At 39.0% G+C, this 16,194-nt stretch overlaps 1 protein-coding gene across 1 annotated transcript in view; it reads left to right on the top strand.

Annotated features, from left to right (window-relative positions):
* The window catches only part of TRAPPC9 (trafficking protein particle complex subunit 9), a gene marked incomplete at both ends in the record, with an annotated part of 532,119 nt that overhangs the window by 194,977 nt on the left and 320,948 nt on the right, over positions 1-16,194 (top strand). The window contains one exon of the mRNA XM_082499259.1: positions 5,776-5,886. Coding sequence (XP_082355385.1) covers positions 5,776-5,886 — 111 coding nt within the window. The remainder of the gene's footprint in view (positions 1-5,775; positions 5,887-16,194) is intronic.

The raw sequence follows: 16,194 nt of genomic DNA, 5'->3' as shown, positions 1-16,194 counted from the left end.
TTTGTTTGTGTTAGTTCCTGAATTCTGCAAGAGAGGATAGCAGAAATTAATTTATACAATCAATCTTCAACACGCTGTTGAATTAACTTAATCTTCAAGGAAAAGATTAAGAATTCTTACTTTTTAGTGTTTGAAATGAGTATTGAACTTTTTAGTGTTTGAAATGAGTATTGACTTGATTTTGCATGTTATTTGGAACCCTTCAGATTATAAATCACCCATCTGAAAATAACTTTCTTTGTAATTCTAGTGTTTGCATGTACAGCCTTCTGATGTATAGATTTTTGCATTACTTGGAAAAGAAAATCTTCAACATGAAATTTATGGTAGATTGTTCGAAAGGAAACATCATGGACAAATAAGGAACATCAGTGAAATGGAAAATGTTTGCACATTGTGATTTTAAGTATTCTTTCACTTAGACTTTGAAAACGTTTGTTTGACCCAGGCTTATTTCTTTTCCATTAGCAGTCGAAATGACAGATGGAAAGAAGAGTAAAACCCTTTCAAGGACTTTTGTTTTTTATCCTAGAGTCCAATCCAGCTTTGATTCATCTTCATTTGATTTGGACTTTTAACATAATGCAGTAATTTGTATATCATTCCATTCAGAAAAGATAAATGTTGTGTTTGTGGTGTCTGCTGTATTTTTCGGAATAATGTTATATTTTATTTCCTAGGGAAATTAAATTTATATGATCGCTTTAACCATTTCCCCCTCTCCCCTGGGCAAATTTTGACTGATTTCAGCCATCTATATAGGGAAAAGTTAAATATATTCCTGCAGATTTCTAACTGGACAGAGAAGAGAAAGCCTAATTTATGTCCCGGTGAGGAAAGGCAGAAGCATGAGCTCAGCAGTTACCTGCTCCGTTCTCTGCGCCAGCTGGCATGGAGGAGCTCGGGGCCAGCCAAAACCGTTGTGCCGCCCACTGTGGTTGAGGGTTGGGTGAAGAGGCTGTGGGTGGTTTGGGTGGGATGTATAATGAGATATGATAGGCGTATGATGGGGGACATGGGAATGTGGATATATGTGAGCTGAGATTTTTTTTTTTATTTCTGTCCTGTGTCTTTCAGAAGAATCCATAAACTGTTGGTTATTTGAGTTTTGCAGAAGTTAGAAGCTCTGTGCTAATTAATGTAGTTTTCCTAAATGCTTGTATATTGTGTGTCCGTGTCCATGAACATGTGGCGTAAAACTAGATGGCAATTTAATTTTGTGTGTGTTAATGTGTGATGATCCCATGCCATCTCAAGCGATAAAAAACCCCCACAAAACCAAAACCTCCAAACACAAAGTGACTTATTTTAGATGCGTTTGACCCAAACTATAAAAAGGAACTAGTAACAGCAAAATACCCCAAACCTCTAAAAAGACTGGGAAGCCACTGATGACCCTTCACGTTGTGTGAAATGTTGAAGACAGTTCTTCACCTTTTCTAGGATGAACGGTAACTAACATCCACTTAACTAGACTTAGAGGACTCAAAATCCACTCAAAGTGAATTTTTTTTTTCCCCAGTAACTCACCCTGTGCTTCCCTCCCCAACCCATGAAACATTTAGTGTAAACTGTTATATGGTGGTAGATTGTAAAAGTAGGAAGAAATTGTGTACGTGTGGGATAATTTGGGGAAGTGTGGCTGGAAAGCTGCCCGGCAGAAAGAGACCTGGGGTTTCTAATTGACAAGCAGCTGAATATGAGCCGGCAGTGTGCCCAGGTGGCCAAGAAAGCCAACGGCATCCTGGCTTGGATTAGAAATAGCGTGGCCAGCAGAAGTAGGGAGGTGATCGCGCCCCTGTACTCAGCACTGGTGAGGCCACACCTCGAGTATTATGTCCAGTTTTGGGCACCTCAATACAAGAGAGATATGGAGGTGATGGAGCGAGTGCAGAGGAGGGCAACGAAGCTGGTGAAGGGCCTTGCAGACAAATCCTATGAAGAGCGGTTGAAGGAGCTGGGACTGTTTAGTTTGAGGAGGAGGAGGCTGAGGGGACACCTCATCACTCTCTACAACTATTTGAAAGGACACTGTAGAGAGGTTGGTGCTGGTCTCTTCTCACAGGTAATTAATGACAGAACAAGAGGGAATGGCTTCAAGCTCCAACAGGGTGGATTTAGACTGAACATTAGGAAAGAATTTTTCACAGAAAGAGTGGTCGGGCACTGGAATAGACTGCCCAGGGAGGTGGTTGAGTCCCCATCCCTGGATGTGTTTAAGAGACATTTAGATGTGGTGTTGGGGGATATGGTGTAGGGGCGAACTTTGTAGAGTAAGGTAGATGGTTGGACTCGATGATCCCAAGGGTCTCTTCCAACCTAGGCAATTCTATGATTCTATGATCTTTCCCAGTTCCAGGAATCTGTGGCTTATGACTGTTATTTCTCAGCCAAAAATTTCAGGAGGCCATTATGGTATACAATTTAATAATCTTTAAGTCCATTTATTACTTTGAGGGTTTTAAGTTTTTAAAAGCTTACATACTACTTAAAAAAATTAATTTACTTAGTATGGAGGCCAGGGTTAATGGTCTAAGATTTACTCTGTTGCCTTAAAATCCTTAAAACAATATGACATTGGAAATTTATCCAATGCAGAGCTTAGTTTCAGCAACAGATTGCTGCCTGGGCTTGCAGGTCGTGGTTCAGCAGAGGCATGTTGGAGTTCCTTTATCACACTGGAATTATTATGATTTGCTTCTCAAATCTACTTTACTGACACTTTGACATAGGTTCTTTAGATCCTGTCTCACAAAGGAGGTCCTTCTGTAAGTTCACCTGTAGTGAAAATTGATATAAATGATTGATTTGGCTTTTTTGCTAATCCTCTCTTTTCCTGGAACTTTCCTTTTCACCCAGATCATAACTCAGCATCATCAATTCTACACAGTCCTACTTATTGTGGCATGCTAAAAAACAACAACAAAAAGTCATTCTGGTTTTCAGGTCTTTAGTGAATCACTCTTTAACAACCTGAGGGTTTATTTTTTTTTTTTTTCCTTTTTAACTTTATTATGGTGTTACCTCTAATTTTCCAGAGCTTATGCTTTCTCTTGGTTTCCTTACTTGGATACGGCTCCCAGTATTTGAAGCTTGCTGTTTTAATTAAAATATATTTGTAACCTTTAATCGTGTTTGCTTTTCTTTGCTCTATTAGTCTCAATAGTCTCTTTGATACTGTCCTGTATTTACTCAGAACATCCAATGCTATCTTTTTTCTACAGTCTTAATATTCCCTTCAATCTTTTTATACCTGCATCTTATTTTTCTAAGTTTTCAAAGTACTGTAATAATTCCATAACTTTGATTTTTAGTAAAGATTTCCCTGGAGAATTAGCTTAAAATTGACAAGGAAAGAATTATTTCCCCTACGTGTCTATTTTGTGCCGTGTTTGAAGAGGATGAAATAAATGCCATGATGATGAGTAGTTTTCACTGCATAGCCCAAGAGTTCATACTTGGGAAATTTTAGTATTAGTGATGGCGTTTAGTCCTGAAAGGCCACTGGCTGTATAGGTCCTTTACATTTATTGCACGAATTGTGTTATTTACAAAACTTTGGTTCTGCTGCCGAAAGGTATTGCGCAAGGCTTGAATAGGATTGCAGACAATTGTTTGGTTTTGCTATGGGATAAATAAAAAATTACTTCCATGTTGAATTTTGTAAACACAGTCAAGGCGAGAAGTCTCTCTTGCAGATCGTAACTTTGGGTCTACTGGAGAGGCTGAAATTTGCTGTGTCTTTACAGGTCTCGTCCCACTCTCCCAACGATGGAAGCCAGGCTTTATTTTTTAATTTTCTCTTTTTCATTCCTTACTGGTAACAGGACAGCTACCGACTCCAATACTGCCCTTCCAGCCATTTCTTTCTTGTCAGCTGTTAAGGAAGGGAGTTTCTAATCAGAGCTATGACACCTTATTTGTTCTAAATTCTTGAGTTTTGACATGTTTGCTTCAGGCACTCACTTACCTTCAGGCATTCTTTTCTATATTCAGTATTCATTGGGGTTTTACCCAGAGAGAGTGAAAACCCTTAAAATATATATAAAAACAGCCTCCACCCCCAGTTTTGCTTTTTACTTTTGCTAAGAGACATGCTACTGTCCCCAAGCAGTGCTTGCTTGTCGTTTAGTGCCTGATTGCATGTGACATTGCTATCACTGTTGTGACCTGAACTTTAACCTTCCGTGCTTGTCCTAAGAGCGTTCCCGTCTCAAGGGTTTGCAGAGGAGCAACACAGTTCCTCCAGTATATGCTCTGAAAATTATATCTCCTGATTTTTAGGAGAGAGTTGTGTTACAAACCAGAGAACCTGTTTCCAAAGTAGAAAAGCAATTTGTAAACTCTTGCACCTCTTGACTTTAATTGCCTTTGGAAGGGCTGGTGTTTGAGTTCAACTGTAAATTATTATGCGATAGGATAAATCTACTTGGTTGCCTGAGACATGCAACTGTATCTTACTTAGTTTGAATATGCATATTGCTCGAAGGATGGCTCAGATGATTCTCATCAACATATTCCTCTTTCTTCCTTTTTGGGCAGCTTCTGATTTCATGTGAACTCTATCTCCAATTAATGTCGCTGACATTTCTGACACCGAAAACAAGTTGCTTTTCCCTCTCATCCATTCTGATAACAATGATATGGGATGAGATGATCCTTAGTCTTTGTACAGTAGCTATGCTACTTTATCCTGTAGTTCACAATAAGTCACTTAATTTTGTTATATGTGCATTTAAACTTCAAAGTCATTGAGAGCTAAAGCTAAATTGTAGCGATGCTTAAGGCTGGGATATTTCGCTGTTGTTAAGTAGCTTCGTAGGAAGTTTTGAATTTCAGAGTAGGCTGATGAAGCATTATTGCTGCTGTATGATTGTATTTGGCATTTTGGTATCTGGTTCTGATATTTTTCCATGGATATTATAATCACTCAATGCTGCTATTTGTGCTTTGTTTCACAAGGGAGAAAAGTTTATAAAGAAGAATAAAAATTGACAATAAAGTTTCTTCTCTGTAGCTTTGTCAGTATTATTTCCTAAGCTTAGCAGAAATGCGGTTGGTATATTTATACTCAATGCTTCAAGGGAAATTTGGATTTGAAGGACAGTAGCTGACAAATACAAGGTTTTCTGTGCGAGGTGCCCGTGTTTGCCTTTCGCGCAGAAGGGACAGAGTTGTCTCTCTCAGAGTAGTTGGTATAATGGAAAAGTACTCCAATTCCCAGCTTGCTTTGGTCTGTAGGCAAACCAGCTGTCGTTGTAAATGGAATCGCTCCCTGACACTGGGCAAGGATTTAAATTTTTACTTGTAAATTTGTTTCTTAAAAAGATAACACCAAGGTAGTTTGAAATAATAAAACCTTTTCACATGAGTGCTCAAAGAACTGAAAAAAAAAATCTGTGGCTTTTTCCATAGAAGGGAAAGGGGAAGCTACAGAATGAGAATATAAACAGGCGATCAAATGCTGTGGGGCTTAATATTGTGCAGGTTGTAATTGTCATGGAACTTCTTCTCTTTGGGATATATGCTTCTGTCTAGTTTTAGTAAAAACAAACCATTAAATTTCCAGTTATTAAAAAAAGAAAAGTTATTTCTAGTAAAAGTGTAAGATAATCTTAGAGTAGGGTATAAAACGTTTGTATATAAGTGTATGTTTATTTATATTTATGCATATATGTTTATATTTATGTACAAATATTAATTCTGACATATGTGTAATAATTCTGTGGTATGATACTGAAATTGGACTATTCTTTTTTCCCCTCATCTGAACAGTACCCGGCAATGCCACCTACTTCTTGATGTCTTCAATTCTACAGAACATGAGCTGACCATCAGTGCTAGGAATAACGAAGATTTAATTCTGCATGCTGGGGAATGTCAGCGGTAAGTGCTGTCGGTATTAAAAGGGCCCTCTTTTTAACCCTTTCAGTTATTCATTTATATGCAATTGATGATTTTTCTTTTCAAATATTGTTCTCATGTCAAAGAATATGAGAGTTTTACTTTCTTTAAGGTGCATCACTGAGTTCTAGCAATATGTCAAGTGAATTTATTTTGGACATGAATCTAGTAGTACTGAAAATAACAAAGTACAAAATAGTTGGCTCTCATTCAACTTGGGTTTGTAGAATGTTTTAATATAATTTTCACGTGCTCTGAATGAAGTTCTGATGTTCAAACCTGATCTCACTAGTTGGTTATCCTTTCCCAGTTTTAAATAGACTTTTCCTTATGTGGTTCCCCAGCCATTTCATCAGTTTTCATAGAAAGAAAACTGCAGGAAAGAAAAATAGAATTGAAGAAAAAGCAATCGCAATCTCTGTGGAAAAAATATTCTAGATTAAGTAGGCTGTTATGTGTATTGATTCTTACAACCCTGCTACGGTGATGTAAAGATAATTTTGTAGCAAACTTTAACCATTATTGTCCGTAATATATCTGCCTAGGATTCCTGTTGCTGGTTGTAGCCTCGGTTGCTTGGTTTATTGCCATCAGATGATCATTACGTCTAGATGAAACCATTTCCATCTTAAAAAGATGAAAGTGTGAAAAAGGAAATGTTTCCGTTTGGTCGTGGGCTATCTGTACAGTTCTCTTCTTTGGGAGAGTTGCGCTGCAGTCTTAAATCATGCAATTGATAAACTTATTTAAAGAGAGATACTTTAATGCCTTCAAATCTCAGTCTGAATATTAAGTTCAAAGTGAAAACACGTGAATCGTGAGGCATGCAATTGTCAAAAAGAAGTATAGAATACGTAACAGTAGCTGTGAATTCGGAATGCTTTTTGCCTTAGACTTTTTGCCTCTTTAGCATGAGAAAATACATTGACTCAAACGAAAGCTGAATTTTCTCTAATTTTACTCTGTCGAAGAATGGAAAAAAATGCCAGTAACATACAGTGCTTGTTCCTTTTATTGAGAAAGAATTGGGTTATTTTCTGTTTTTTAAAGCATTCTTAATACTCCCCAAAATGTTCGTGTTCTTATCCGTACTGTTTTGTAATTTTGTTTGTATGCCTCTTAACTCTTTCCTGTCATTTTTGTAGTTGGTAAACTCCTTGAAACTTTTTACTCCCAACTTTTGGGACAATATTGTAAACCCTTTCAATAAGTCTTTTGAAACGCTCATTTATCAAGGTCGATTGTGTATTTTTTTGCAAGTATTTAAACCTTTTAAGGATAGTGATTTTTATTCTTACTGCAAACTATTTTATCGTTTTACCCTTGCACTGAGTTTTTTATCAGTTCTAAACTCATTTGTTACCTATTTCTTGACTGAGAAGTGCTTTTAATTGTGACAATGTGTATATAGCTCCTGTGTTGCTTAGAGTTTTAATTTTTATTCTGATGGACATGCTACAGAAGCTTAGGTGGAACATACACTGGGCTTTAATTAGCTTCCTCCTAGCAAAGTGCTTATGTTAATCTTACCCCCCCCAAATGAGATATCTTCCCCCTTTTTTTTCAGCAATGGTCACTGATTCTAGGTCTTTCTTTTTAAACACAGGACAATCATTCTCAGGAGTTTACATTTGAACCAAGTGTTTTCAGTCCAGTTACACAATGCTTTTCAATAAAGCCCACTCTCAGATTCTCCCTTTACGATTCTTTCTTATCCGTGGACGTTGACTTTTTGTTAATACGTGATTAATATTTAAAGAGAGGCTCTTCAGTCAAGTTCAGGTTTTTCCCCCTTCCCTGTACCTTCTTGATTCCATCCTCATTGTTAATGTTTTCCTCGTTCCCCTTTTATTTAAATTATAACTTTTTTGCCAGCTTTGGTCACTCTTGCTTCCTTTTGTAATTTACTCTCCCTCCATTCATCACCATCATTTTGAAATCTCCTGTCCTGACAAAGTGTAGATAGCAGGAAATTGTTTTCTTCGTTCCCGTTCTTATTGCTGGAGACTGTGTTTTCATATTCTCTGCCTACGGACCTACAAAGAAGGATAATGCTGTGTCCTGCTTACGCTTGCCTCTTTGCTTCCTGCTTTTATTTTTAGAAAGTAAAATAACTTGCAAGTCTCTGATGCGTTGCTTTTCTTTGCTGTATTATGGAGCTGTTACTGTAGAATATAAGTTTTGCCCTCCCATGCCTGGTGAGAAGGAATTTGCAGGAGATTCTACCATTGCTTTTATGTGGAATGAAGAATGGCGGTGGAAGGCTCTGGATGCTGCACTTATTACAGCGCTCTCCATAACATACTCGATTTATAACTAAGATCCCCAATTTACTATGTTGCTGGAAATGGGGAGAGTGTAGGAGATGGAGGCAGAAATGCCAAAAGAAGACTGGGATCAGCAGCAGATCAGTACCGGCTGAGTCCACCCAGGGCAGTCTCTGGTATCCATCTTAGGGCATCTGTATTATTTGGTACATTCTCGCTCCCTCCTGTTCTCTGGCTTATTTATGTAAAATGGATCAAATACATAGAATATTACACAACCCTTTTACTTTAAGGTCTGAAATGAAATTTGCTTCAATTAACTTAGAGATAGGGAAACTATCTGTGTGGCCAGTAGGTCGAGGGGAGGTCATTCTCCCCCTCTACTCTGCACTGGTGAGGCCACAACTGGAATACTGTGTCCAGTTTTGGGCTCCCCAGTTCAAGAGGGACAGGGAACTGCTGGAGCGAGTCCAGTGAAGGGCAACTAAGATGATTAAGGGCTTGGAGCATCTGCCTTATGAGGAAAGGCTGAGAGAGCTGGGACTCTTTAGCCTGGAGAAGAGAAGGCTGAGGGGAGACCTTATTATGGCATACAAGTATCTAAAGGGTGGGTTGAAGGAGGATGGAGCCAGGCTCTTTTCAGTGGTTCCAAGTAACAGGACGAGGGGCAATGGGCACAAGTTACAACACAGGAAGTTCCGTTCAAATACACGGAAACAGTTCTTTACGGTTCAGGTGCCAGAGCACTGGAACAGGCTGCCCAGGGAGGTTGTGGAGTCCCCTTCCCTGGAGATTTTCAAGACCCGCCTGGATGCAGTCCTGAGTAATGTGCTCCGGGCAATCCTGCTTTAGCAGGGGAGTTGGACTAGATGATCTCTAGAGGTCCCTTCCAACTCTGAAACTTCGTGATTCCCTGATTCCTCCCTGCTCAGCACTGGTGAGATACACCAGGTGTCCAGTGCTGGGTTTCCCAGTACAAGTGAGACATGGACATACTGGAGCAGTCCTGAGTAATGTGCTCTAGGCAATCCTGCTCTGGCAGGGGAGTTGGACTAGATGATCTCTAGAGGTCCCTTCCAACTCTGATGATTCTGTGATTCTGTGAAACAATAGCCATTACGATAGCACTGCATGCAGTATGAAAACCTGGTATTACGCTTTTAAGGAAAAGTGTCATCTTTAGGCTGTTAAAATACTATCTGGAAAATATAAGGCTTTTTGTACAGTAAGATTATTCTGCTGACTAGTAAAGGTTATTATTTTAGTTTTCATAAAACCTTAAGCTTACAATTTACTGTAATTTTTAAGCCGTTCATGGGAAAAATTTGGTGTGTGCATTGTAACTGTTCTCAGATATGTATGTAAGTAGTGTTTCTGAGAGGCGACATGCTTTGCTCCCCATCGTTTTATAGTAAGAAGTGACAATTTGGGCTCAGTGATTATTTTGTTCACTCATTTTTCTGTCTTTGATCATAATATTTTCTGCAGACACACAAATGGAAAGGATCAGCCTTTCATTTTTTTCCTGTATCCCCAGATGTTACTTAGTGATATTCACACTCCCTTTTTTTGGTTTCCATATGATTTGAGATGTTCCTTTGTTTCTCATCATGGGACAATTAGTGATATGTTTTATTTTGAGGCCTTTTGTTGTCAGAAGATTGCAGTGGTGAGGAGAGAGACCTAAGGCTCATTTGGAGAAGAGAAGGAAAAGAAAGGAAATTTGCCCTCCCTTTCTTGTGCTGAAGAAAAGAGAGGGGTAAGGGTTTTGGAAGGTCATAGAATCATAGAATTGCTGAGGTTGGAAGGGACCTTTAAGATCATCAAGTCCAAACATTAACCTACCCTGACAAAACCACTTCTAAACCATGTCCCCAAGTACCACATTGACCCTTTTTTTAAACACCTCCAGGGATGGTGAATCCACCCCCTCCCTGGGCAGCCTGTTCCAATGTTTAATAACTCTTTCAGTGAAAAAGTGTTTCCTAATATTCAGTCTAAACCTTCCCTGACATAACTTAAGCGCATTTCCTCTCGTCCTGTCACTTGTCACCTGAGAGAAGAGGTCAGCCCCCACCTCTCTACACCCTCCTTTCAGGTAGTTGTAGAGGGTGATAAGGTCTCCCCTCAGCCTCCTCTTCTCCAGACTAAACACCCCCAGTTCCCTCAGTCGTACCTCATAAGATTTGTCCTCCAGACCCCTCACCAGCTTTGTAGCCCTTCTCTGGACACGCTCCAACACCTCAATGTCCTTCTTGTAGTGAGGGGCCCAAAACTGAAAGCAGTACTCCTTTGATGAAATCTTGAAAATATAAATAGATTTCATTACAAAGTTAGGTTCAAAATGAAATTAATTTTTGCTGCTTTACATCTGCAAGAGTTTTTTTTAAAGATTTAATATACACAGGGAAATATATTGGACAACTGGCGTCCTGGCAAAAAGTTGTCAGACAACTTACTCTGCTGAAGTTCTGGCTGTGGGGAGTGATGCTGAGATGTTGGCAACATCTTTAGTTCATAAAAAATATATTTGGTATACCACACTGTGGTGTCCACTTGTTTCGTTAATCTGATCTACCCGGTTGAATATACTTCATGTGATGATGAGGGAAACAATTTCTCTGATATGTGCTGTTGGAAAGTTGAGCCTTCAGGTATTTTGCTGGACTAGCAGAGCCTCCCTTCTGCAAAGCTGCTTCTTGAAGTCCTCAGCTGCACACTGCGTGTTGGAGGGGCTTTGCTATGAATGGAGAAATGTCTTGAATGTAATCGGCAGTAAAACGGAACTTGTTTGTCACCGTGATGTGGCATTCAACAGTTGTTCTGAAATGGAAGAGTACAGCAGACAGCTCTGGGAGGGGAATTGTATTATGTATGTTAACAAAAAAAGTGTTGCCACTAGCAGTGATTTTAATTTATTGAAAAACTTGGGTATGGTAATTATTGTGTTTCTTACTTGATTATCAAACCATTAAAATTAAATTTCATGACAACCCTCATTTATGCGTAAATCACTTCATAATTTATGGTAATAGATGTTATCTCATTATGTGCCCCAGGATATCTCATTTTGTACAACGCACCCTGCATTGCCTTTACATTTCTATTCTGCGTGTGGTGTGTCTGGCGTTTGGGAGCGGCAAACATCATCATCAGAGAAAGATTTGTCATGGAGACGGTCTGAGTAGATCAATCCTCTCATCTATCCTTGTGGTGCAACACAACTGAATTGTTAAGGTCTTGCATGTACGTGAGACTCCCCAGACGGTGGCTGTAGATACAATACTTTTAGACATTAGAGGTTTCAGACTGTTTTGGCCGTGTGGATTAATGCTTCGGCCTGCCCAGGAATAGGACTGGAGTCAGGAGTTACGAAATGAAGAGCAGACAGGACCTGGGTAAGAACAAGCTGGAGAAAAGGGGCCAAATGGTGGCAGTCATGGAGGACCTGCAAAGGATCATTCAGACATCTTCTCAGCCAGAGAGGCTATCTTCTCTGCTGGATGCTGGAATGAAGCTAAAATTTTTTGAGAGTTGTATTTCCTTGAGAACAGTAAGTAGCTCTGAAGCTTCTGAGTAGGTGTTTCACTGGTACAGGCCATCATAAGTGAGGAAATGCTTTTATTGGTAATTCAAATGGCAGAGGCTTTTGTGCAAAATTTACAGGTTTTGACAAGTACTGGTGATCCATCTGAATGACGATGTGAAATAACATGATGGAATTTTTTAGGGTTTTTTTTTTGTTTTTTTTTTTTTTTTGTAGCTGGGAATTGCGTAGGAAAAAACAGGCCAAAGCAAAACTGCAGTCGGAAAGTTAACACTCAGAAGTTAAGAACTGCCGAGCTTCTTGCTGGGTCAGCAGTTCCTGCCTTCTAGCAGGGTTATAGGCTTAAATGGGGGAGTTTACTTATACATATCCACTATAGAAAGTTGTTTTTTTTTTAAAGTCAGCAGAAATATAGCAATTTTTCTCAGTTTTGATAAGTGAACTCGTGTGTGTATTGACTTCACCCATTTTTAAATACTTTTTTTTGTTAAATTCTAATGAGTCAAGAATAATTAAAGAAACAAATTATTATTTTCATTTTTATACCTCTTATCACATAGTATGATGTTTCTTTCATCCATGGAAAGTAAAGAATTTTTTAAAAGTCCTTTCAGTGCATACTTTAATGAGGGCCATTGACTACTGCTCAATTATTTTATTGAAATGCGTTGATTAATTGAGCTGTGAAATCTTTGAAGTGGTATACTGCAATTTCTGCAGTATTAGTTAACATTGCACATATATATTGAAAATACTTTGAAATAAGTCCAAAATTCTGCCCCTTTTTAAACCATAAGTTCCCTTAATAAATTTATTGTCCATGTGTAAGTAAATCATGATTGTTATTTCTCGTAGCTGCCAAGTCAGTGTTTAATTTGTGCTTTTGTTTATGACAGGGCATGTTGTCTGCATGAGAGATTAATGATTTTTTTCCTCACATTGCTGTTACAGTTTATGTTTTAAAGACAAAGCTGCTATGACTAAGGCTTTACGTGCTGTTATCAAGAGAAAAGAAAATTTCACAGCGATTTTCCTGGCTCTTCATGTTGAATCCATGGCAAGCTGGAAGTGTCTAAGATACCTTCAGGTCAAATGAAAAAAAATCAAAGGTTGTATTAACTGAAACATGAAAATCACCTGCTGTTTTCAGGGTAATCGGTTTTATTTTGCCTTTTACTTGACATTTGTTAAATACACATTTAATTTTTGTAAGGCTCGCCTTTTTTTACTAATAGCCAAATCAATCTTTAAATATACTACATAATTTTGAGTGAATAATTAGTTATTTTCAACAAAGAAATTAGAAAGGAAATGTTTGTTTGGGTAGGAAAGAGTCTGATCTGGCACTGATCAGATCCACTGTATGATCCGGTTCTAATATTTATATTTACTTCAAAGCACTTTGCAAAAATTGGAGACGTTACAGGAAGAATCTGCAAAAACTATAGCCTGAGGAAATGATAAATGTAATGATAAAAAAATAAAGGGTAATGGAATAATAAAGAGAAATTTTGGGTTTGGACTGCTGTATAGTCAGAGCAAGGAATTCCTTCACGGCAAGGGGCGTGCTTCCCATGAAAAGTTAGTCCATATGCTCTTTTGAGGTCCCTTCCAACCTTGACTCTTCTGTGATTGTGGTTTTTCAGTAAGGTGCAAAGGCACAATGCGTGATCGCGGGGTGGTTGCGGGTGTACTGCAAAAACCCAAATGTGGTCTGAGAACAGGACAGGCAAATAGAAAGAGGGAATACGAAGTGGGAATTATGACATTCAGTTCTGTTTACGCGTATACAAGAAAGAGGAGATCAAATGGTAGAAGATGCAGATAAGTGATGAAAATAACGTAGACATTGACTTTGGTTTAATAAGTGCAGTAAAATTTAAAAGGGATTATTAAGGTATTCTGTGAAGTTGGGAGCAGAGAAGGGTGTTCTTTTAAAGGTTAAGGGAGGTGAGAGCACCGAGAAAACTTGAACTTTGAGCTGTCTATGAATACGGCTAGAAAGGAAGAGATTTCCAGGCCTCAGCCATCATCAGAGCGTTCAGCAGTCTCCCTTGGAGAGAACTGGAGGCAAAGAACCCGACTGCTTTTAAGGCGTCCTCTGCGGAATTGCTGAAGACCTGCCTGCCATTGCCGCGCTTTCCAACAGGAAGACCTCTTCCAGTGTTGTGTCCCTGTAATTGATGATGGGAAAACAGATGCCTTTGTAGTTTTTACAGCAACAAATACGTGAAAAGACAGACGTCTGTTCCTCCCTTCATTCCCTCCCCAGTGCAATATCAGCCTTTTGTTCTGAATACATACTCATGGTGTATTTCTACAGGCAATGTGCAAGAGAATCTCTTTCCTATGACTTCCATTTGAATTCAGCATTTCTGTTTCTGTCAAAAACACACATATTTGAGACACAGCTAAACCTGCCTTCTCTAATCGCTGGTGTGGAAACTTTCCCCTTTTCAGTGGTTTGTCTGTGTAAGGTGTTTCTCCACTCCCCCAGCTTCATTTGAAAGACTCAATGTGTTGCTTATATGAACTGGAGGAATACCAACTGCGTTGGTATTATATGACTTCTGAGAAGATCTTTCTCTTCTTCCCACTTCTTCAAAAGGAGATCTGAGAAATTTGGCTGTTTTTTTAAATAGGGGATGGCTAACTCACTGGATCTAGCCTGTATGGCAATTTTTCTGACCTCTTTGAACGTTGACATGACCTCAGGAGACCCAATTTGCACTATTTCTAATATTTTGTGTATGCAGCTAGGGAGACGGGAGGTTTGTGAGCACAGGCCAAATTTGTCGCTGACAGGATTTATGAAGTTTAATAGGGTACAGCATAAACATGGCTAGAGAGGTTGGCCCTTATACAGGATATCATAAAGATATAGTACGAGTTTGCTATCCTGGTTTTAGTTGACCCATAAATCGCTCAAAATCCAAAATAGTAATGTTCCTTTTCCCCTTAAATCATAAGTAGTTCACGGGTTGTAGGAAGCGCAGGGTTCAAAAGCTGTCTCTTGAAAAAAGTCGGAGTAATTGATTTCAGAATTCAGATTTAGAAATTATTTTAAAAAAGAGCTGTGTTTTTTTTTTTTTTTCATAGAAGAAACCAGACTTTTTACTTCCTTCATTTCTTCAATATTTGGAAAAATTATTTATTTATTGAAATTTTTGGTGCTAGGGACATTTGTGGAAGCATTTGACAAAGTGCAGGCCTGTTAAACAAATTGGCTGAAGCGCTAATACTTTTTTATTGTGTTTTCATTTTTGGACAAGATACGTGCAAGAAAAAGTAAGAACGTAAGAAAAATCATAAATGTTTTTGTTAGCTAACAATGGAGCAAGAGGCTAAACAGGAAAAACTACTGCTCCCTGAAGGAAGTCGTAGTTGAAACGGCTTGTGCTTGCCCTTAATTCACACATATTCAAGCCAATAGATTTGTATTGGGGTTTTAGAAAATCATGTTTCAACATTGATGGATGATGGAAAAAAATGGGAGTATGAAAGTGAACATTATCAAGCTTTCACTGGGCATTAGTCTCCTCATTTGAATTAAGTAAGAAATGCCAGTATTCACAGGAAGAAATGATTCCATGGGAAAATTGGGGTTTGTCAGTTCTTTTTCTGGTGGACTTTCTGAACACTGACGGAGAAAAGTAAGTGGTATCAATCAACGCTGTTTTTTCTACCAGTATTTGTCAGTGTTTCTGTAAGATGGAAACTTAATCAAAGTTCCTGTTTTGTCCTAAACCTACTCAGTGGTCAGCACACCTTTTAGCGGATTCCGAGTTAGAAGCCTCGGAATACCAAGTGGAATGATGATAGAGAATCACAAGGCAGAAAGAGGTGCCGCACCGATGAGCACAGACGAGCAGGGAGGTGCTTATCTGCAGCTCTGCTAATAGAGTTGGTGTGGCCCAAATATCTGTGACTTGCTTTGCGGCCTAATTTCAAGGTAGGCCGCATACATCATTATTGCATCGAATTATTTCATCATTCTTTCTTGCCTGCGGAAGGCGTGACAGGCGAAGGGAGCTGTGCCGTGCCTGGATGGGAGCAGCGGTGCAACGAATAAGTATCACTTGTGCTCTGCGGTGCTGCAGACACGAGTCTTTGGGGCCAACTTCCGGGTTACCCCCGCTTTGAGTGAGGCGTCCGAACTGGGTGACCTCCAGAGGTCCCTTCCAACCTAAAAGATTCTTTGATTTGAAAATCCACCTACGCATTGACAAACTCTCTCTTTCTTCTCAAAGCCAACAGTGTTATGGGCACATGCCCATATGAATTGGTTCCTCTATCATATTCGTCTGTCCTCTAAGACTCTTTCTGTTTTCCTAACATTTGTCCCATTCCCTTTTTTTTTTTTTCTTTTTTTCTCTCCCCTCTCAGAGGATGAATACCTTTCCTGAGCCCCTCTTCCTTTATTTTTCTGCTGTTACAGGTGGCATAGTGCCAGTTTATGGTAAGGCTCTTGGCTTC

Source organism: Vanellus vanellus, assembly GCF_965231255.1.
Source record: "Vanellus vanellus genome assembly, chromosome: 2".
Classification (NCBI taxonomy): Eukaryota; Metazoa; Chordata; class Aves; order Charadriiformes; family Charadriidae; genus Vanellus; species Vanellus vanellus.
This window is presented reverse-complemented; position numbering and strand designations above follow the sequence as displayed.